This window comes from Mustelus asterias, chromosome 3, assembly GCF_964213995.1.
Source record: "Mustelus asterias chromosome 3, sMusAst1.hap1.1, whole genome shotgun sequence".
Taxonomy (NCBI): Eukaryota; Metazoa; Chordata; class Chondrichthyes; order Carcharhiniformes; family Triakidae; genus Mustelus; species Mustelus asterias.
The window spans coordinates 40036303-40060106 of NC_135803.1; the positions used below are offsets into that span (position 1 = coordinate 40036303).

Below are 23804 nucleotides of genomic sequence, written 5' to 3' on the forward strand. Positions count from 1 at the left end.
ATCTCTACTAAGCCAGACCTCTGAATAAAGCTCCATATAATCCTTATTAGGTTGGCACAATGAAGCTTGTAGCCATAGGTGGTGGCATCTTGGTGGAAGTAGCTAAACAGGCTCTGTCGGCTGTTGTTTACTCAGGTATGTCTTTCATGGAGTGTCACTTTAATAGTTGATATCCGGTGACTGGAATGTTTCTGTTGCAGACATGTGAAAGCCTGACTAGTTGCATGAGCAAGATGGAAGGGGAAAGATGAAGGAGAACCATCTTCCCCATATAACTAGTCAGGTTTCACATGTCTGTACCACTGGCTTGGTATATCATTACTTAGGAACCGTAGGCTCTTTGTGAGCATGAGGGTGAACATATAACATCTGAGATGCTCTCTGACCTTCCCAGCAACTCAACATTGCTTCTGACCTTCATCAAGAGTTCAGAGATGCATGGAGTTCCCAAGGGGGCAGCCAATGTGTACAGTGCTAACTGCAGAATGATTGGAAGGTTGACACACATCAAATGCCAGATTCTAAGATGAATACAGAGTGGCAAAAGAAGAACAAAAAGATCAACTAAAAGGGTTTAGAAATTACCTCAAGATTTAAGAAATAATTTTCTTGTGAGGCATCACTAACCTAGCTTTCATATTCAGCACAGCAGCTATTCTAAATGATTAGGACCATGAATGAGCATCCATCCTGCATAACATCATTGGAAACTTCCTCATAGGATGCTCCCCATTATGTAAATATTTTAACTTGGCTCCATTTCCAGCAGCTGCTCTCGACCTCAACAAATATATGCAGCACACAAAATGCGCTTAACCAACCAGCACAACAGATTTCCATCTAATTTAGTTATCAGGTTTTCCCAATCTACATGGCAGCATGGCGGCAAAGTGGTTAGCACTACTGCTTCTCAGCTCCAGAGACCTGGATTTGATTCCCGGCTTGGGTCACTGTATGTGTGGAGTTTGCACGTTCTCCCCGTGTCTGCGAGGGTTCCTCCGGATGCTCCGGTTTCCTCCCACAGTCCAAAGATGTGCAGGTTAGGTGCATTGGCCATGCTAAAAATTGCCCCTTAAGAGTCCCGGGATGCGTAGGTTAGAGGGATTAGCGGGGTAAATATGTGGGGTTACGGGGATAGGGCCTAGGTGGAATTGTTGTCAGTGCAGACTCGATGGGCCGAATGGCCTTCTTCTGCACTGTGGGGTTTCTATGATTCAGTGGACTTGATCAGAAAATCTCAGCCTACATATATAACGTTGAGCCTCTACATGTTCGTGAACTGGTTTAGAATGAGTCTAGGATTATTTCACTGTACTTCTTCAGCAAAGGTACAGATTTCAAGCAAGAGAACATAGAAACTATGGGCCAAATTTTCCCATCCTGCCAGCCCGCTACGGAAACTGTAGCGGCGGAAAACAGACAATGTAAAGGTCCATTGACCGCGATCGTGATTTTTTGGTCGAGGGGCAAGCGCAGTCGGAAAATCCCACCCCCATCCCCTCTGTCTCCAGCCTGCAATTTCAGGCTCAGGGCATTATTTTACTGCATTTTCCAGGCATAGGTCTGCCTCAAAAGGATCATATGCCTGGAAGGCAGGGGAGCAAAGCCAACCAGTACAGGCCTGCAGTCTGCAGCAGCTGTCATGGCAGTCAGTCCAAACATAGCAGCCAGCTAAACTCTGGCTAAAAAAATGCCATGCAACACCTGGAAAACAAGGCTATTCATCTATTTTTACAGGTTAAATGTTGCTTCTCAAACCCTCCAACTTGCAGGGGACTGGGTGCAAAACCTAAGGCCCATTTCCTGTCACTGCACCTTAATAGAATATTTGGCATGTGAGCGGGAGGCACTGTGTTGTCATGTTCACAGTAATTTCAATGCAGTGTTAATGTAAGCCTACTTGTGACACGAATAAATAAACTTTAAACTTTTTCCCCTGTGTCTGCATAGGATTCCCATGCTTGCTGTAAGTGTCCCCAACTCCCTTGGGGGAACTACTAGGATTTACATAGCTAAAACAAGCATGGTAATGCTAATAGAAAGACAAAGTGAAAATTCAGTTTGGAATATACGTGCTGCCTTTGAAGTCCACAGTGAAAACATTAAACACACAATAAACAAGTTAAAAACCTTTGCTTCCAGCAGGGAGCTCTGTTACCTGGGACTGCAGGCTGTGAAATGATAATGTCCATGAGGGCCACTACAACGAGAGATTTTTCTTATTGAGCAATTTAAATATGCATGTCCGACTGCCAATCAACTCGATTCTCTCCTCATAGTATCATAGAATCTACAGTGCAGAAGGAGGCCATTTGGCCCATCCAGCATGCACCAACAAGGTCCTATCCCCGCAACCCTCCATATTTGCCCTCCTCATCCCCTGACACGGAAGAGCAATTTAGCATGGCCAATCAACTTTGGACTGTGGGAGGAAACCGGAGCACCCAGAGGAAACCCACGCAGACATGGGAAGAACGTGCAAACTCCACACAGACAGTCACCCGAGGCCGGAATTGAACCGGGTCCCTGGCGCTGTGAGGCAGCAGTGCTAACCACTGTGCCATGACTCACCACTGTCCACCTCCCCAATCTTCCCTTGACAACCAACCTCTTTCTCTCACCCTGCTGAGAAGAAATGCAGGTAGCTACCCTTCATCCACACTCCCTTTTCCTTTCTCCTCTAAGGACAAACTGTGGCTTCTACCTTGCCTGGATCTAATATTGGCCTCTTCCCGCCTCCACCTCACAGTAACCTCCCGACAATCCCTCAAAGCTTCCCTTAGCCATTGACTTTTGCAGCTCCCTTCAGTGGGGGAAAGAAAATCAACCAATTTCTCCCACCACATTAAGATTAAAACTTTCCCTCTGCTCCTTTCTAACCCCTGCACTACTGAAGAGAAAACCAGTGCTCTACCACCTAATCCCCACCCTGCATGAAAGCAAAAATTGGCTCCAAGCTAGGACAACTCCCCCACCCCCATATGGTGAAAATTAACTTTGCTTCACAGCACACTGCTTCACTGAGAAGAAAATCAGCCTTTGGCCGAGGGCCAACTATTCTTTCCCTGTGCCCTTTTGTGAGCTTCCTGGCCTATTGCAACCATCTTTCCCCTTCTCCTTTCCTCCTCACCCTCCTGCACTCGTGTGAAGGATGACCCATTGCCCCCACCTTCACTTTGAAGAAAATAATGCAGTGCGACCCATCCTCACTGCCCCAACTCTTTCTTCCACCGACTTCTCTTCCCTCTCTCCCAGTGCCTACCTCCCTTCCATCCGCCTGCCTCACCTCACTCTGCATCTACTTACAATCATAGAATCCCGACAGGGCAGAAGGAGGCCATGCGGTCCATCGAGTCTGCACCCACTCTCTGAAAGAGTGTCTTACCCAGGTCCACCCCTCCATCCGCGGAACCCCCCACATTTATCCAGCTAATCCCCCTAACCTAAATATCTTTAGACACTAAGGGACAATTTAGCATGGCCAATCCACCTAAACTGCACATCTTTGGACTTCCCATGTCCACTCCTCCACATGCTCCCCAACTTCTACCCTCCTTCTATGCCTGAGTGCAGTTATTCAGCCCATCTTCAAGCTCTGCTTGTCACCAGTGCTAAAACTAATCTCGACTAATCTAATGTTACTGTTCAGACAATGCAGCTGGTTTCATCTGTCGCTGAGTTACATTGTGCATAATGTCTGGATTCAATAATTATACGACTGCAGCATTCTGTTTCCAATGCACACATCTTAAGTGTTTGCAGAGAGCAAGCAGCAGGAATTAATTTTTTTTTAGTTGGTAAACAATTTCATCAACCTCTGTGGGTGATCAATGCTACATTCAGTCAAGCGACAGCTGCAGTCAATATTTTAGCAATGAGGATTCAGACATAAAGTTATCTATCAAGACACCATGGGGTATAAATCTGCTTTTGTAAAGAGAATGCTAGTTATGTGTGATCAGGGTAGTGGGAGGTCCAACGCACCCACAGGACAGTAAAATCAATCTTCAGCTACAACAGGCGCATATGGGACATTTCTTCTGATGCAATTAAGTATATTCCACCAGTGGGAGAGGATAATGTATGACTGAGGCCAGATGTTGACACCATAAGGGTCTATAGTATCCACCTAACTAAATATAAGGTGATTTTATACTCCCAGCAGTATTTATCACAGGCAATTCCTTCAAGATAAAAAGGTCAAATTTGCATAAAAAGTAAATTAATATTTTAAATAAAATAGGAGGGCAGTAAGTGGGGCAACCTTACATGGAAAAAATCATTTATAGCACAGGCATGGTGCTGCATATAAAGTAATTGCCTCCAACTATATACATCACCTGGCCTTTTGTTGTACACACTATTAAAAGAGAACGAACAATGAATATTAATAAACATCAATGAATTCTCTAGTTTGTGCTCAGATGAAAGAACTCAACCTTTTAGCTTTACTCAAATCCTACATTTTACAAATTGTAAAATGAGCTTCCAACCATTAAATTACCATCAGCAACTAGCAATTTCCATTATTTATTTACCTTGTGTACATTGGTTTGGAAAAACAAAAGTGGCATCAAGGTAATGCCATTCAGAGAGAAGACATTTCACATGACTTTCAACAGCCAGCTTTGTTGTAGTGACGATAGCAAACTGTCAGCATGAAACCTTCATTACTCCTCTGAAATTTATAGCAGTCTATAGTCCACACATGCACACTTAAACGTGGAAATCCAGAAAATGCTATCAGTGATTCTCAATTGAACAGGGCTGTGGAAATTCCTCCTGAGAACTCCAGAGTTCCTTACGAGAACTTTCCATTTTACATTAATATACCACAATAACAACTTTTGAAAAAATTATACCTTGTCTAATGAAGTGTAACTTGGCTTCTAACACTGCACAATGTTAATAATTATTGTTGAAAAACCTCTCTGGCCCTGAAAAAAAGAATTTTATATTTGTGAAATGCCAAAAATACTTATTTTAAGCTTAGTTATGAAACTTTAGCTTTTACTTTAATCCCAAGTGCATTCCCCAAACATTTACTTCATTCTCGTGAATGAAATGAGTAGCACGTTGGCACAGTGGTTAGCACTGCTGCCTTACGACACCAGGGAGCTGGGTTCAATTCCCGGCTTGGGTCACTGGCTGTGAAGAGTCTGCATGTTCTCCCCGTGTCGGTGTGGGTTTCCTCCGGGTGTTCCAGTTTCCTCCCACAGTCTGAAAGATGTGCTTGTTAGGTGCTTGGCCATGTTAAATTCTCCCTTAGTGTACCTGAACAGGTGCCGGAGTGTGGCGACTAGGGGATATTCACAGTAACTTCATTGCAGTGTTAATCTAAGCCTACTTGTGACACCGATACATCAACATTAAAAGTGAAGGATATCATTGCATTTTACTTCTCGGTTTGCTGTCTATCAGAATACTTTGATGTGATTGGCTGCTTCCCCTGCTTGGCGACTTGGATACCTCGAGATCCCCTTGACTTGGTACCTGATTCAAATTCTTGTCGGGAAAAGGGAAGTTGACGCTACAGAGGTGGCTGGTTCTTTGTGAGCAGCTTTCTTCAAAATCAGCAGCCAATACCATCACTTAGCCGATGATCACAAAATTTAGCCTTCTATCGTTGAGGCCATGGCACTAATCGGACACGATGATGCTCACATCATCAGACAAAATTTTGTTTTGTGTTTTCACAATCGTACTTCTTTAAAGGACGTTTTAGCTGAGGGTGAAATGTTCCACGCATCTCGGCTTGGGTCACTCACTGTTTGTGTGGAGTTTGCACATTCTCCCCGTGTCTGCGTGGGTTTCCTCCGGGTGCTCCAGTTTCCTCCCACTATCCAAAGATGTGTGGGTTAGGTGGATTGGCCATGCTAAATTGACCCTTAGTGTCTCAGGATGTGATAGGTTAGAGGGATTAGTAGGGTAATTAAGCGGGGATAGGGCCTGGGTGGGATTGGTGTCAGTGCAGACTCGATGGGCCGAATGGCCTTCTTCTGCACTGTAGGTATTCTATTCTATTCTATTCTATTCTATTCTATTCTGTTCTTCTTATTAAATGTAATTTATGACACGCAGCAGTGAAAAAACTATGCCAAGAAAGCACGCGATTTATATCATCTACATGAACGGGGATTTATTTCAGCAAAAAAGCTGAATATCATGCATTCAAATGAAGACAATAGACTCACCAGTGCCCTTTGTTTGGCAAAAGGAGTTAAACAACAAGAAAATCCAATGATGCTGTACAATATGCAGATTCCCATGCACTAAACAATTCTAAAGAAGTAGTATGACAGGCGAAGCCGGATAAAAAGGATTTCCAGTTATTTCTCTTTGGCTAGAACTGTCCCACCCTGGAATTCTCGCAGATTTTCTCAAAGCAACACAAAAGCTCTATAGAATGAGACCGAAACCTCTGGCTGCCTTGCAAAAGTTGCCTTTATATTTAATATACATCACCAGGTCATTTTTCTTTTCAAATAGCACAGCTGTCTCTCTTTCTATTGTCTCACCACACTATAGATAAAGCCAGAGGACTTCTATCTTTTTCCATATTGTGGTGGATTTTCCTTTTCACTGCCTAGGTGGTGGTCTGGTGGGCCGCCACCTAGATGATGAAGGCAAAGCTCCACCCCAGTGCGTGTCAAAGTCAACATGCTTGGTCACAACCGATGTAAATAGATGGTGACATGAAAAAAAGTTTAAAATGTCTGATTGATCATTCCTTGCTACTGCTTACATGTACTGAAAATTCTAACACAGTCATTCTTGCAGAGATAATCTGTGAAATTAGGTTAGGTTGTGTAAATCACATCAGAGCCAGCAAAACAGTCTGCCTCATCATTTGCATTTGATGTGCGTACTAAAATCATGAAAGTGAGTATCAATCTTCACTCAAAGAAATCTTTGCCTATTACTTGCAGTATAGAGATATGCCAGAAATAAACTTGTAAACGTTTCTTTTGTTAAAAGAAACATTTTTTTTGTTCATCCTAATTAAATAACCTGAAAGCGCTGCTGAGATATCCTGTAATTCTGAACATTGTCAACAGAGCTTTCTCTGAGTCAAGCTGACACGGGAGCTCTTTGAAAATGGCCGCCAGGATTGCAAGGGTTCTGATTTTCAAGTGTGCCTTTGAAGAGTGCGGGCTAATTCAGGTCAAAAGCACGGGCCCTACACTCCCAACCTGACCGACTCCACTGAATGTCTGAGTCCTTTGCAACTTTCATGAAGTCGGGCCAAGTTTTCAGTGGGTCATGGGCACCTCTCAGGTGGATGGTAGACTGCATGAGGGGAACTTTTAAAAGGTAAGTTCAAAATGTCCTCCTCATGCCCCCAACCACATTGCTGTGGATCTGGAGTCACATGTAGGCCAGACCAGGTAAAGATGGCAGATCTCCTTCCCGAAAGGACAGCGATGTGGTTGGCTCTTAAATACCCTCAGGGATGGCAATAAATGCTGGCCCAACCAGCAATGCCCACATCCTATGAATGAATATTTAAAAAATAATAAGGACCTCCAGCTTCAATTCACACACGTTATTTAAGCCAGAGTAACTGGCTATGTAAGACACATTTGGAACATGGGTGCACAACTTAGGACATCTTACTTTAAAAAGCTAATGAAGCATTTTGGGTGTGTCAAGAATATGTTTTGGGGTTTTACTCAATTAGCTTTTGAGAATCAAGGGAAACCTAATACAGATTTACCTTCTTGGATATTTACTTTGGTTTTATTGACTTCCTCAGCAGACTAAATGGACTGGGTTAAGTTCAAGTCAGAATGAACTTCACAGGTCACAGGGTCTGTGGAAGAAATAGACCCGATTGGCTCAATAGTCTCTTTTGATCCATGGTGTATTTTTCATATGGATCAGAACTCGTTAGAAAATCTAATTTCCCCACCAAAAACCATAACATGTATTTTTACTTCCTGGTATTTATCCTTTTATTTTGTGGCGGCAGATATTCTGAAAGCAAAGTATGGCCGAAGCTTCTTAGACTGGGGAATCTGCATCCATCAAATACATACACATAACAAATCTCATTCATCACTTACAGAGGCCTTTTCGAAACAAGAGCATTCTCAATTTCCAGCATAATTTAGGTTCCAAAGGACTGCACAGCCAGTTAATAACCTGCCTACTGAAATCTAAACCAATTTTCTGACAGATTTTCCCGTCCATTTTATCAATAGATTCTATTGAAACAATCGGTGCAAAAGCTGCAGCCAGCTTTGAGAAAGGAACATGAGAAAACCTGGAATGGGAAAGGCATTCCTGACCATTCATTTTATTAGACTATAAGGGCGGCATGGTGACACAGTGGTTAGCATTGCTGCCTCACAGTGCCAGGGAACCGGGTTCAATTCCGGTCTTCGTAGAATTTGCATGTTCTCCCCGTGTCTGCGTGAGTTTCCTCCGGGTGCTCCGGTTTTCTCCCATAGTCCAAAGATGTGCAGGTTAGGTTGATTGGCTATGCTAAATTGCCTCTTCGTGTCAGGGAGAGTAGGGTAAATACATGGGGTGATGGGGATAGGACCTGGGTGGGATTGTTGTTGGTGCAGGCTCGATGGGCCGAATTGTCTCTTTCTGCTCTGTAGGGATTCTTCTATGAACGTCCTGCCCTATCATGGACTATCGTGACATATTTTCTAAAAGGTTTCTGCAAAACCTTACATTGTCACACTCAGAAATAAATTAATCAGCACTTGAAAATAATGATTTAATCATTCCTACTACATAATTCATTCAGTTGCAGCTGTGTTCCTGAGCATTATGTTCCTGTGGTGCCAATTGTTCAGGTAAGACCAAGTTTTATGAACCAACATTTTTCAATACTTTTAGACCTAAACAAAGCCTTACTAATGACTTAGCCCCATGATTCACCAATTGTTCAGGAGAGGAAATTAAGAAAGATAAGGATAACTAATGAGGAACAAAGGTACAACTAGCTAAAAAAAAGAGAATTTAAAATTAATGTGAACATTTTGTTGCATATGCTGCATGGTGACAAAGTCCACTCAAGTGAGGCCATAATTAACAGATTGGCTAAGGTTCTCCAGCTATCCACCATCGCTGCCAACGAGGATGGAGAATTTGGCACTCAGCCAAACCTCCGTTCACTGCAGCAGGACAGGAGAATCCTGGCTGCGAGTGAGGTTGGAGAATCCGGCCCATAAGTTTGGCTTCATTTGGGTCTGACATGGGGGCAACACCATGGCACAGTGATTAGCACTGCTGTTTCACAAAGCTGGGGATCCAGGTTCAATTCCAGGCTCAGATGTCTGTCTGTGTGGAGTTTGCACATTCTCCGCTTGTCTGTGTGGGTTTCCTCTGGGTGCTCCCACAATCCAAAAATATGTGGGTTAGGTTGATTGGCCGTGCTAAATTGTCATTTACTGTCAGGGGATTAGAATGGTAATGGCCTGGGTGGGATTGTTGTTGGTGCAGGCTCAATGCGCTGAATGGCGTCCTTCTGAACTGTAGGCATTCAAAGATTCTATGCAGAATAAACCATTATCACCTTGCTTCAAGAACCAAAATGTACACAGCATAAAAAGTCCGAGCACAACTTTGCAGCTCGGCCAAGCTTTTACTTATTCCAGTTGTGAAACCCTGGGAGAAACAATCTTGTGGAGGGGACTGGGGTCTCAGCTACCAGTCGGCAAGCCGGAAAAATATCATATCCCCTGCCACATTTTGTACCACGTAGGCACTTGACAGGCCAATGGTGAGCTTTTCCCTGGAGTCAAGAATCCAAGGAGTGGATGTCCCACCCACCTACAGCTGCTGGCCAATCTGAGGCCAGCGGTTTTTCTGTACTCAGCAGCACCAGCACGGAGACGATGGCTGCTTCCGGTAATACACCCAACGAAAGTTTCAGATCAAGGAGGGCTCAGATGAGTGAAGGCAGGGAGGGAGGTCTCAGGAAGGGGGTCACGGGAAAGGGAGAAATGCAGCGGGTGGTTCTCAGTGGGTGATCCCTTCCTACCTGGCCCCTCGATCAGGCCTGAGTGCCTTTGAATAAGGATCCTGGGAGCCCTCAAACAAAAATGCCAGGGTTTGCTTGTCCTGCCCCCTGCATGATGAACCTCCTGCTCGCCACAGCGTTAATACCAGTGGCAGCAGGGTGAAACCCTTAAGTGCGCATTAGTTCCCAGCTCAAGGGCTTCAATTGGTAATGGGATGGTCAGGTTGTCCAAATGCCTACAAGTCCTGGACTGAATTGAGATGGAGGTGAAGGTGGCAGAGTCCCTACCCATCACCCCTCCCCCCCATCCAATTAAATGCCCCCACCACCAAATTCATCAGAAGGGAAGGCACAAGATTCTGCCCAATATTTCTATCTCCATCGATGTGTCCAGTTTCCATCAAATTATTAAATTGTGTGATTTTCTAATGATTATGTTGAGTATTGAAAGGAACACACTGGGAAACATTCCAAAAAAATAGACCTAAGTGCCATGTTCTCATGAGATAGGCAATCTCTAAAACATTGAAGTGAAAAGAGGCAAAGAAAAAGGACCAGAATCACTTGATCATTTTCCTACCTTGGCAAGCTGTATCCTTTTCAGCAGGTTCATATCCAGGAGCACAGGTACAAGCTCCAACAGGTACCATCCACTCCCCGTCCCCATTACAATATAGCTTCAGCGGCACAGATAGTTCAATAGCGTTACTGAGACAGGTACCAGGAGCAATGACAAGTGACGTAGGTTCTGCTCCAGTAACCGTTTCTGGAAAAACGGCAACATTTGCGATCACAGATGGGCATTTCTTGTAGAACACTCGCAGGGAAATGAGTGACATGCACGACCCCAGATCCTGAAACGCTAAATAGAATCCATTCTTGGCCAATGGACCAAAGCTTCTGATCTTTGTGTTGACTCGCCCAGTCTCCAGTTTGGAAAAACTCTCATCTGGTGCAATGGTGTCCACTTTCACATAAGGGTTCTCCATCCAGAATGGTGTTGACGCTGTTGCTGAGTCTGTGTCAGATTCGTAGTAAAATAAATTAAAAGTTTCCTTACAAGAACCTGGGATATTTGGTATGCTGTTGCAGTCCCGCACAGTGAATTTCATCTCCACATATACTCTCTGAACATCTTTACGTGCTATGTAAGTAGTTCGAAGCCAATTATTCTGGTTTGCTTCCATCACATTACAGACCTGGTATGTGCGAATAGGATTTATTGCATCATCGTATCCACTTACTTCTTCCCACTGAACAAAGAAAACAAATAATATTTGTTGTAACAGTAAAAAAAAACCATTATTTTACAATTGAATATGTTTCTGATATCATCTATATATTAACTAGAAAGTCATTAAATTGGGAGTCAAATTGTTTAGTAGTGTAACACTGATAGATGGCATTCTGATCAGTAGCTTCTAAATCATTTAAAATAATCCCTTTGTTGTTATTCAATCCCTATAACATTGCTGACAGCATTCCTATGTATATTATGACAATTTGTGATACATGTTTTAGTGCCATTCTGCTGTTCTTGTGTATATTATGACAATTTGTGATACATGTTTTAGTGCCATTCTGCTGTTCTTGTGTATATTATGACAATTTGTGATACATGTTTTAGTGCCATTCTGCTATAACAAAATATTATCAAACATGCAACACAATTACCGGCCCACGGCACTGTTCCAGTGAAGCTCAAACCAAGTTTGAGGAACAACACCTCATCGTTCAACAGTCTTCTAAATTGAATTCAACAATTTTAGACTGTCGACCAGGATTTTCTTGCATTTCCATGGCAGGCTCCCCCATGGTGCATGCGGTGAACCATCCAAATCTCCATTGACTTCAACGGGACTGAGAGATTCCATTGGTGGGAGGGACCAGAAATTACCACCCATTGGACAGAATTTTGCTATTTTTCGGCAAAGTCTGAACCCAGTTGGGAAAAGCAGTGTTTAGCCCACTGGCTGCACTGCCAGCTTTTGACGCCACATTTTCAAACACTTTGCCAAAAACAAAATCAGGAGGTGGGTCCCGCGAGCTCACGTTGGTGGGAAAGATCCATCCAGAGCCCGCATCGCCAGTAACTGTGGCTCTAAGAATGCCTCAATGTAAAAAAATAAAAATAGAAATAAATATGGACCCACCCCATCACCACAGAACACGCCCCTCCTCCCCCCCTTACAACCACCACGTATCCCCCCCCATACTACGTAACTCCGGGCAGCTCCTCCACAGAATCCCATGCCCTGCGCAGTGCTGAGGGCAGTGCCTGAGGAAGTGCCGGGGGCAGTGCCAGCGTATTGCCCAGATATGAGTGTTTTGGGATTCCTCCCCCACCCCCCCTCACCCGCCGCCGATTCTCCACCCCTGCCTCCATTCCTGCCTTCCGAAAGCGGAAACAGAAATCCCCCTCCCCCCCCCCCCCCCCCCATTGTCTATGCCCCATTTTGTTTGCAGTCAGCAGCACACATGCCTTAGACACATCTTTTGTTTCACTGTTTCTTTTCTTGCATCATCTCCTTTCCCTTTGGCCCAGTAAGACTAGCCTTCCTGTCTTCCAATCTCTCCTGTCTTCCACCCTATCACAGGTCTTCTCTTTGTCATTGTCCCACCCACCCCTCACTCGAAACCTATGTCATCTTTAACTTTTCCCAGTTCTGATGAAAGGTCATGGACCCGAAATGTTTAGTGTTTCGCCCTCTGCAGATGCTGCGTAACCTACTGATTATTTCCAGAATTTTCTGTTTTAATTTCAGATTTCCCGCATCTGCAGTACTCTGCTTTTCAACTAGCACCCAACACAATATTTAACTTACCTTCTAATCGGCTTTTGTAACATTTTGAATAAACAACTTTCTGTGAATAGAGATGTTATGTGTACAAGACAATTCACGGTGCAATATTGTGTGATCTTTACTGATTGACTTCCGAGAACACAGATTGACATTTGAGGCTGCTGGTTCAGGCAAACTAAAATAACTGTGAAGATTTGTTTTCTAAGATGTGATTATAGATGTCTAGGCTGCTAGATTTACTAAGTAGTTAATAGCTGTTAAAGGTCAGAGGTCCCATCAAGTCTAGTCATGTCAATATAATAACCAAAGCTGCTTTTTTATTTTAAGTAGTTGGACCCTCTCAGGACTCTGAACTTAAGCTTGCTGAAGGTGAAGGTATTTTTTAAAGGTGAGATTGCATTATTGCTTGACCTACTGAACATCACTGCAGCTTACAATATGCACAACCACTGTTTGGGGACAAATTGCAAATTAATTTAGTTCTTTCTAATCACCGAAACAACTTCAAAGAATCTAATTAGATTTTTTTTCTGCTTTATGAGCTAATTTAAATTAAATAATTGTCATTGTGGTCACACAGTGCAGCTAATTACACTTTTCTCAAAAGAAAATGACCTTGAAGTCGAGATACATTGTAGTACTGATTCCAATCTATGCTTTGGATCAGAGAACTGAAGAGGAAGAGGGGACAGCATGCAATGCTACTAAAATATTTGTAACTGGATGAGGTACAATCAACAGGTTAAACTGCCTCTTCTTGTTCTACTTCATACATCCTTATGTTTATCTTTCAGAGCTATTGCAAACACATCTTAAGAAGTAACTTGTGTGGTTACAGTAATTACTTAATGCTGCAAGCTTCGAAAAGGTTGGCAACCACAATCTGTTTCATAGGAATGTTTGTACACATATATGAATTGAAGAGTTGCCCGACTAATTTACGAACACAGATTAGGCAAAGATAAACACAATTGAGGAAGGCACCTTGATGCATTTATCTTATCCAAACACTGTCCTTCTGGGACTTTTATATGAAAGAGTGTTTGTTTTTAAACATTTGAAAAATATTTATTGGAAGCAAAAATAAAGTGAAACTCAGACTTTGCTTATGACGAGAATGCTTTCCACGGAAATATTGCCATGTACGTTAGGCATACAAGAGTCATGTGATGGATAAGGTGGGAAAATATATACTTTGCACACATGTTTCCAATGCAGAAATGAAATCTATAATATTTGTCAGACTGAATGATGAAAGGGCAGAGAAAGATTAATGATAATTTCACTCATTGCCCAATTTTCTTTTTCTTTTCAGAAGTTTCACACCTGTTCAAATATTCCTACTCATATCGCTACTGACAGAGATAAAATGTTCTGCGTGGTACTCATCACCAGTTTATTTCACTTGTAGTTTAGTGCAGTCTTAATTCAAATATAACGCTGAATTCGGCAGAATTTCTATCGTGGCAAATTAATTATGTATGTACCAGGATTTGGCTGTATTTAGTATTCCTTCTAATTAATTCCCATTCTTGCAAACAATCCTTTCAATGAATTACTATAACTCTTGCCTTTTAACATTTTTACTGACACATGCTGGAATATTTGATTTATTACTTGACACTGAATAGTTAAGCCAAGTTGTTTTATGTCCTCATATGATTCCAAGTCACTTTGTAATTGTCCACTATTATTCAAATGTTGGGGATCTTGGACTGAATTCTTACTCTGAAGCTGTGCAAACAATGGCACTTGCAAGATTTGGTGGATAATTGGAAGATTGGAAAAAAGAACATTTTTTTCATAATGTACACATTACCAATTATATATAGATAAAGGGGACATTTTCCTGGACCTGTGCCCAGCTGCACTGTATTGTATGGGCTGAGTGAATATCAGGAATTCAGCCAGGTTGAAACTTAGGCCTGTAAGGTAATTTATTCAATTTTCATCCTCAAATTAATTGAAATTGTAGAAAATTGAGCAGGCTTGGTTACAGCAGTATATTCCCACTTGTCCAATACACCTGGGCCCAGATCCATGAAAATCCCTGCTCACAACTCTTCCCGTTCCGCTGACTCAAATGTAATATTTCAATTGAGGAACGACGTTTTCAAGGCAACTAACACCTTTTTCTTAATTTTGCATTGCCTTATGTTGAAATATTCCAAACTGTTTCACACAATTAATTACTTTAGTAGTGCAAGGAGTATTATAAAGTAGAGAGAAGCAGCAACCATTCTCCATTTGCAATGTCCCACAAACAACAACGAGATGAACGTACAAATAGTCTGTTTTTAACAATATTAATTTTCCAGGATATGATTCTTAACCTTATTTATACAGTGTTAAAATATCTTTAACAATTTTAAGGGGCAGATCCTCAGCTGAACAAAAAGGGCAACAGTTCCATCAATGCCCAGTACCTTTAGCACTGCAATATTAGATCACTAACCTGAAATGTTAACTCGGTTCCGCTGTCCATAAACATTGCCTGATCTGCTGAGCATTTCCAGCATTTTCTGTTTTGATTCCCTCATTACTGTACCAGAATGTCAGCCTAAGTAATCACCTCAAAGTACTTACAAGTTCTGAGAAGTTGTTTTATTGTTTTCATTGTGTGAGTCAATGATCTATTGTGTAAATTATCCTTACCCCTGAATCTGGGTGTGCAGTCCATCCCAATTCAGCAGTTGCCCATCTCGAATCCATAAGAGTCTCTGTGGACCAAAATGGAGGCATTATCAATGTGAGATCTAACAATTAAAAAAATTGTGGTAAAATACTGAGACTAGCCACAGTAACTCACGTATTCCCAGAGCCCAAAAAATAAATCAGAGCCAACTTTCCCCTGTATTTATAACCCGAATTTCCCATTCACGCATGGAGAAATGAACTGTGCAAAGGGTACGTTTATGCCTTTTGAATCAAATGTTTTGCGCTTTATCCACAGAATTTTTTGATTTATGCAGAATACAACCTGAGGGTCTCAGCACATAAATCAGCACTTTAAAAGACAAAGGTTAAGGAAACCAGGGGCACAAATTGCTTGGGAGGGAGGACAGGGTCAAAAGCACAGAAGGGTTTTAAAATGGATCAGGATAATTCGCATTAAAGATGCCCTACAGCAGAAAGCGACTGTTACAAATCAGTGAAACAGGAACGATTTCTGTAGCCATCTATGATGAAGGCCAGCTGCTCTGCAACTTGACTATTATAAAGGGCTATTTTTGAATTAAACCTGTGTAGATAAATAGATTTCTCAAAATATACTGCGAGCATAAACAGTTAGTTTTGACCCATACAGAGGACATGGCAGATGCAGAGATGACAAATGAGAAGGATGGAGGTAAAGGCAAGTTTATTGAGCTGTAAAGGTATGGGGCTAGGGTTAGGATCTTCCAATCCCGCCCACAGTGGGAATCGTCGCGGGAGGGAACGGACAATTTAACGGACCATTAAAAGGTCCGTTGACCTCGGGTGCGAATTTCTGGTCTCTGGCAGGCGGGACCAGAAGATTCAGCCCACAGTAACTAATGATCCATTGGGGCTTGTTTTGAGGTTATTGGTATTTACTCCACACATACAAAAATGAATCTAACTTAGAAATTAAAGAAACAAATTCATCAAAATTTGCTGAAGGCATCAATTTGAAATAATGGGAAACTATGACCAGGACTGTGAAAGACCAAAGGGACCAGTATCGGCAGCAGGATGGGCAGATACTGACAGGGACAATTTAATTCAGTGAAAAGTTTAATTATACATTAAATTATAGGGAATTCGGAGTGTCCTGTCAATTGTAAGATTTTTGAAAGGGTAATGAAGCCTTGGTCCACAGATACATTGGGTGCAGATTTGTGCCCATGTCTGCCATGAGTGCAGATGGCAATGCCAGCAGAAAACCTCACGGGAATCAGAAAACGGCGAGATCTCAATTTCTGATTTTCCCACCCCTCGCTGGTGTTATAACAAGGTTCTGCCCTTTCGTTCAATACATAAGATTAATGTGTGCTTTCCCACCACATCATCCTCCTACATTTAGAATTCTCGACATGACAGTTTGCAACTGCTTTTTAAAAATATTAAGTAGTCAAGGGGAACCAACCAAAGGTGCACAACTAAGTATAGCTCCTGGAAGGGAGAGGCACATGCCTCCCCAGTGCCCTGGCACTGCCCCCTGGTATTTTTCTAAGCTCAGATCAGGGCACTGACCCAATCTCTGTGAAGCTGGCCTTGCCAGCTCTATCAGACCCTGACCCACCACCACCACGGCATGGGCAATGCTTCCAGACTTTTTGTGCACAAAGTGCCAGATTATCTGGAAGAGAACTCGACTGTGCAGCTGGAGAGCTGCACGCTGGTTTTCTTGCCTCAGCCAACACTCTGAGCGCAGAGTGGAAAATGCTGCCCATGGGTTATTATAGGAGGCAACACAAATAGAAATGAAACCAAATGTCACCACTGCCCCAGAGGCTGCTCTCCTCTTTGAGGGAGAGCTGACAGAGGCACCACACCTCAGGTGAGGGGCAAGGTTGAGAAAGTGGGGTCTTCATGATAACCTCAACCGGTACAGGAATTGAACCTGCGCTGTTGGCGTCATTCTGCATCACTAACCAGCTGCCCAGCCAACTGAGCTAACTGACCCCCTTAACACAAGCAGATAAGGCCATCAAAAGCATGTTAAATTATTTCTATTGTATCAACAGGCACATAAAAAACAAAGTAATAAGTAAAAGCAAATAAGATTAAGCCTAATTTACACTTCAGTTTGATACTTGTCAGCTGGCAGTTGCAGGAAGCACACAAAAGCAATGAGAAAGTAAAACGTACCTTCACTAAGGTGTTATCAGGCATTAGAGATTAGTTATGAAGGAAAATTTGAGAAGTTTGAGTGTTTAAGTAGAACTAAATGGATTTAAGGTCTTCAAAATATTGAAAGTTAAGTTTATATTGATCAATGAAACAATGATAAGAGAACAGAATTTTAAGACAGAAAATATGATTTTATTGCAAAAAAGAAGTAAAGTTAGAAAGAAATTCTTCATGTAGATGATGGTTGGAATATGGGATTCATTGATATAAACCTTTGCTGAAGTGATGTTCACAATTTTTTATAAAGGCAATGACATTGTTGTTTTTAAGGAAGGAACTTGTGTTTACATAGCAATGTTTACATCCTCTGGGGACCTGAAAGTATTTCACAACCGATGGATTATTGATGAAGGACACGGATGATAAGTCGGCATACATGGCAGCCAAATCACATGCATAACCGACAAACTAGCCAGTTTATCTGCTTTTTCATGATGTTGGTCAAGGGAGTAATATTGGCAACACATCAGGAAAATTCCTGCTCTTATTCAAATTGTATCGTGGGATATTTTGCATTTGCGCTACGAATCACAGAATCATAAACATTTACAGCTGAGAGGAGGCCATTCTGCCAGTAGATGATGTGTTCTCTCATCCAAAAGGCAGCCTTTCCAACAATGAAATGTTGGGTCTAGGTTATATCTATAGCGCATCTTGAACCGTTTACATACTTTGAATCAGAAGTAGATAGGTTCTTGATCAGTAAGGGGATCAAAGATTACTGGGAAAAGGCGGGAGATTGGGGCTGAGAAATATCAGCCATGATCGAATGGTGGAGCAGACTCAATGGGCTGAATGGCCTAATTCTGCCCTTTTATCTCATGGTCTACTGACTTGCAGGCAACAGTACTACCAATTGAGTGAAGCTGCAAAAAGAAAATTAAAGAGTATAAAACTGAATAGGTTATGTATCGGATCAGGTGGCCAAAGGGGGAAAAACACCAGGGCAGGTTCATATGGCCTTATTCTATCCTGAAACATTAAAACAGAGATAAATAGGTTCTTGATTAATAAGGGGATCAGGGGTTATGGGGAAAAGGCAGGAGAATGGGGATGAGAAAAATATCAGCCATGATTGAATGGCAGAGCAGACTCGATGGGCCGAGTGGCCTAATTCTGCTCCTATATCTTATGGTTTTAAACATTGTGTGATCCAAGATTATATAATGTTCTACAGAAAATTGTATAGCCACACTGATTTCAAAACATTCTTTTTAATAAAAAGTTAATTATTTCCTGCTTTACGTCATTGACATACCTTAGTTCATTCTGGAATTAAACATTTTTCTGATGTTATTTTATCTTATATTTTAGGGCAGTTGCCACCAAATAAACCTGTTGGACTTTAACCTGGTGCTGTTAAAACTCTTACTGTGTTATTTTATCTGACAGTAAAAAGCACACCATTACTGGTCAACTCCTGGCTTCAGGATCACAGGTAATTGTGCTAATAGGTGATTGAGCAATAGCTGAATACCAATGAATAGGGATGACAAACATTCAAATATTAACAAATGCACTTGTCTAATTAATGTGGATTGTAACTCACGAAAAGCCTTTGCCTAATTTGTTTGTTGCCTAAACAAATCAATTAGTGCCATAATTAGATGTAAATCGACAGGAGCTCTTGGTCAGTGGGATCAAGTGACATGCCAGTGTAAGCAAATTTGAGTACATCAGGCTGCTGCTGTTTGTTTGCTCAGCATTTGCTCAAACAATACAGATAATAAAAAAAACATGGATGACAGAAGATAAATGATTCTGGTTTGTTCCAGTGAATTTAAAGTAGATAAATAATATTGCCATTAAAGTCAGCTTTAACATGCACAGCATCTGCATTTTTTCACAGCCATAAACATTAAGCTGCCTTTGTGGGTGATGTACTGTGTTGTTTAATATGAGGCATAATGTTACAGACAAAAGAAACCCCTGCAGGGTTTTTTGATGTCCTAAAATTGGCTCTCGATATTGGTCTCCCTTGGTTTAAATCTTTTACAAAAATGAACAAGAATAAATCAAGCTAATAAACGCCAGTGCTCTTAAAGTATGCAACAATTAACTGCGAGATTGAAAGTTTGCCTGTCTGGACTATTTCCTTTCAAATACTCAAAGAACAAAAAAAAAATCAAATTCCTAATGATGAATACTAAAAAGCAGAAATAAGCTAGACTACAGAACATGCTTTAACTCACAGCATTATTGAAATAAAATGGAAACATTCATCATGTTAAAACATTCAAGCATAGAAATGACTGATCAATACTTATAGCTTTTTTGTTTTTAACAAGACAGTGATCTATGTCATTGCTACAGTATGATCTGTGATTTAAAATGTATTATGAAGCAGACCCATTCCTTATTTTTTTTTACAAATCACAAGGTCATGGTATCAGTACAAATAATCACAGTTGCAGAATCATTTGGTCGCTATCCACTTTTAGTTACTTATATCAAAGTGATCTATAGAATTTGAAGCTGCGTGCCTGACAATTTTTTTCCTCGGAATCAATAACCCTCACCCTCAAGAGAAGTAGCTGTTGCACAAATCACAATCCAAAACCATTTACTTCTTGAAATATTGAACTGGAAAGTTAGCCGAATGGAATTTAAAGTAATCTTTTTTTATATTTCTACGCTGCTATAGACCAGCATGTCAATCACAAAGTCATTTCACCCTATATTGGGAGATCAGAACAAGTAACAATAAGTTTAAAAACTGAATATAGGTTGCAGGTGCTGGGTGTCTCTCCAGCTTTCTTTGTCTCAAGTGGAAAGGAGAGTTAAAAGGTGAAAGGGGATCATGATTTCTGGCAAAAAAAAAACATGTTCAGTCACATGATCTTCAATATTATCCATGCCGACCAAAAATATTGATATGTTGACTTCAGTTAATAGCATATTTGGTTCATCTTTAGAAATAAGTTCAGCCTCAACTAGAAATTGTATGGCTTTGGAATGAATTTCAAAACTTTAACAAAGGCCATAACTAACAAAAAACATCTGCACGTTTGGATTTTAGTGTATCACATGCAAAAACTAATCAAAGAACAAAGAACAATACAGCATAGGAATGGTTCTTCGGCCCACCAAGCCTGCGCTGAAACACGGTTTCTATCACTCCATTCGCCTCCTGTTCATGTGTCTAACAAAATACACTTTGAACATTGCTAATGTGCCTTTTTCCACCAGCTGAACTGGCAGTGTGTTCCAGGCACCCACTACTCTCTGTGTGAAAAACTTTTCCCCGCACGTCTCCCCTAAACTTACCATCTCTCACCTGTCCTCTTGTTCTCAACCCTTCCAGCCTGGGAAAAAGCCTCTGACTATCCACCCCATCTCTGCCTCTCACAATTTTGCAGACTAATTTTCTAGACTAATCGTAGAATCCTACAATGCAGAGGGAGGCCATTCGGCCCATCGAGTCTGCACCAACCACAATCACACCTAGGCCCTATCCCCATAACCCCATGCATTTACCCTAGCTGGTCCCCCGACAGTTAAGGATATTTTAACATGGCCATTCCATCTAACCTGCACATCTTTGGGCTGTGGGAGGAAACCGGAGCACCCGGAGAAAAGCAACGCAGACACTGGGAGAATGTGCAAACTCCACACAGAGAGTCATCCGAGGCCAGAGTTGAACCCAGCACCCAATGTGCTGTGAGGCAGCAGCGCTAACCACTGTGCCACCGTGCCAGAATCAGAATGGTGATCTTGCTGATGGCGTTCATTGCTGAAGAGGATAACTATTTTGGGCAATGGTTAAGAGGGGAAGAAAAGAGAATTGAAGAGGTGGTTGTAGATTCCCATTGATGCCAGAAAGCTGTAATTGTAATGCACAAAATCATACTCTGCTTTTAATTGTTGTTTTACAATTCAACTCAACAGATCTACAATGTTTTTGTGAAGTGGTACGGCAATGCCCCTGACTGTCTCCTCATTTCTTACTCCTGAGATGTAAATTCAATTTGTTGTTATATTGATATTGACACCACTCACTCAAAAGAGATTGTGAAAATGGGTTCATTTATTTAGAGTAAACACATGGGAACATTTATATAGAGGTAGGCAGTTTGAAGCAGCAGATCTGTGTGTCTGTGCTCTGTTCAAAAGCAAAATTGAAACTAAGACTGAATTACATGACACACTTCCTTTCTAGTGATGTCATGCTGCTATCCCTTCAGAGCATATTACAGTACCCCCCCTTTCTTTGTAAGCACACTGCCCCTCCCATAGACGAATAACTATTTACAATACATGTTCATGTTTAGTTACCATTATGTAAGTGTAGAGAACTGATAAATTAATGAGTCTCTAAAGCGTAGAGGTAATCTTCTGATGCACTGAGATCCTGTAACAGTTTTCTGTAGGTTTTTTTAAAATTGCTCTCAGTGATTTGTGGGATTATCATTCTTGGATATTGATCCTGGATGCATTTGGTTTCTTGTCCAAAATGCATTCGGACTGTATGCTAGTTAAAGAATTGGAATGGATCTAGTTTGTCCGTGCTTATGACTCAACATTGCACCTTTGTGTGTAATGACGTTATAGCAACATGGTTCTGAACAAATCATTGTCACCACAGCTGGTACCCTCATATTTTCTGTGGGATCTTGGGTGCAAACTTGTTGTCCCAACTATAACTTTGGCAATTCTGTACCCATATTTTTACCCTTGGCCATCTTCATTTGCAGATTGAAATGTTGTTCACTAGTTCCTGGAGAGAGTAGAATGTTTCAGTGTACGTAAACTGTTTCACATTGGTCTGCCAAACATGAGCTCTGCTGGTGATGGAATAGTGCCACTTAAAGGTACTGCTGTCAGATGTAACATTGCAATGTGTAGATCTTGCTTATTCTATATACATTTGAGAATTAGGAATTTCACCATGTGTATCATTCTTTCAGCTCGGCCATTCGGTCTAGGATAACAAAACGAAGATGTAGTGTGATCGATATTCCACTTCTGACACCTATCCTGAAATGGCTTCCCAATAAAATGCAGACCATTATCCGTAATTGTCTCTCTAGGTACATTAAATAATCTGAAACTAGCACTTAGAGTGTGCAACAGTTGTGTTTGATGTATTCTGTATTTTTTGAATAATGGAATACTTGACAAAGCAGTTAATGATTAAGTCAGTACCATAGACATAAAAGAGTCCAGATGCGATTTTGGACCAATGATGGGAGAAACTTTATATGGAATCAATGGTGCTTTGTGCTTGTTTGCCAAATGCTCTTGACATGCCTCACACTTTTTTATTTCTACTTCAATGTCATCATTCATTCCCGGCCAATAGAATGTCACTCCTGCAAGTCATCTTGTCCAATCTATTCCCATATGTGAGTGATGAAGTTTTTGAAGAATATCAGGTTACAACGATTCTGGAATAATGATCTGGATGCCTTTAAAAAATACTCCCTGGGAGATACTTAACTCACTCCAGTAAGACCAGAACAGTTTCACATGTTCATGAATGTTATTATTCATTAAGTATTAAATATGTTCAAGATTAAGATAAACAGATTTTTAATCAGTAAGGGTTATGGGGATAAGGCGGGATAGTGGATTTGATGATTATCATATCAGTTCAGCCATTTTCTCATTGAATGACAGATGGGCTGAATGGCCTACTTCTGTTCCTATTTTATGGCCTTCTGTAGCCCTTAATTCCCAATTGCAAGGCAATGTTTTATGGCTTGCTTATCTGGTTCAGGCATGCCCGAATCAAGAAACCATTGTTCTGAACGCTGTTTGAACATTGATTTTGGATAGTGGGTCAGCTGCATCCCAACTCAAACTAGGAAATTTTGATGACATTTTGACATATTCTTTTGTTCTTCCTTTTCCTATTGTACCTGGGACGAGTGTTGCTGTAGCCGCTTTCATGTGCTTTTCTGAAGCTACGCGAGTTATAATCACAACCTTGGCCAGAATTGTCCGACACATCTGTGGTTGGTAGTCTCCAGTCCGGCTGCACTGAATGGAGTTTTGGCTGAGCGCCAACTTCTTTGTTCTCGCTGGCAAGGCAAACAAGATCAGAGAATCCTGACCCTTACTTGGCCAGATTTTAATAATGGTTGTTTCGGGGTGGGGGGGGGGGGGGTTTTGTTTGACTCTTCCTGGCTTGCTATCGATCTGCC

General features: G+C 41.5%; 1 protein-coding gene across 4 annotated transcripts in view; it reads right to left on the reverse strand.

Moving 5' to 3' along the window:
* The window catches only part of ephb3b (eph receptor B3b), a 105430-nt gene that overhangs the window by 61075 nt on the left and 20551 nt on the right, over nt 1–23804 (reverse strand). For all 4 annotated transcript variants that reach the window (XM_078207881.1, XM_078207894.1, XM_078207885.1 and 1 more), the window contains exons 2-3: nt 15439–15503; nt 10560–11232 (exon numbers count right to left, since the gene is read on the reverse strand). In XM_078207881.1, coding sequence (XP_078064007.1) covers nt 10560–11232; nt 15439–15503 — 738 coding nt within the window. The remainder of the gene's footprint in view (nt 1–10559; nt 11233–15438; nt 15504–23804) is intronic.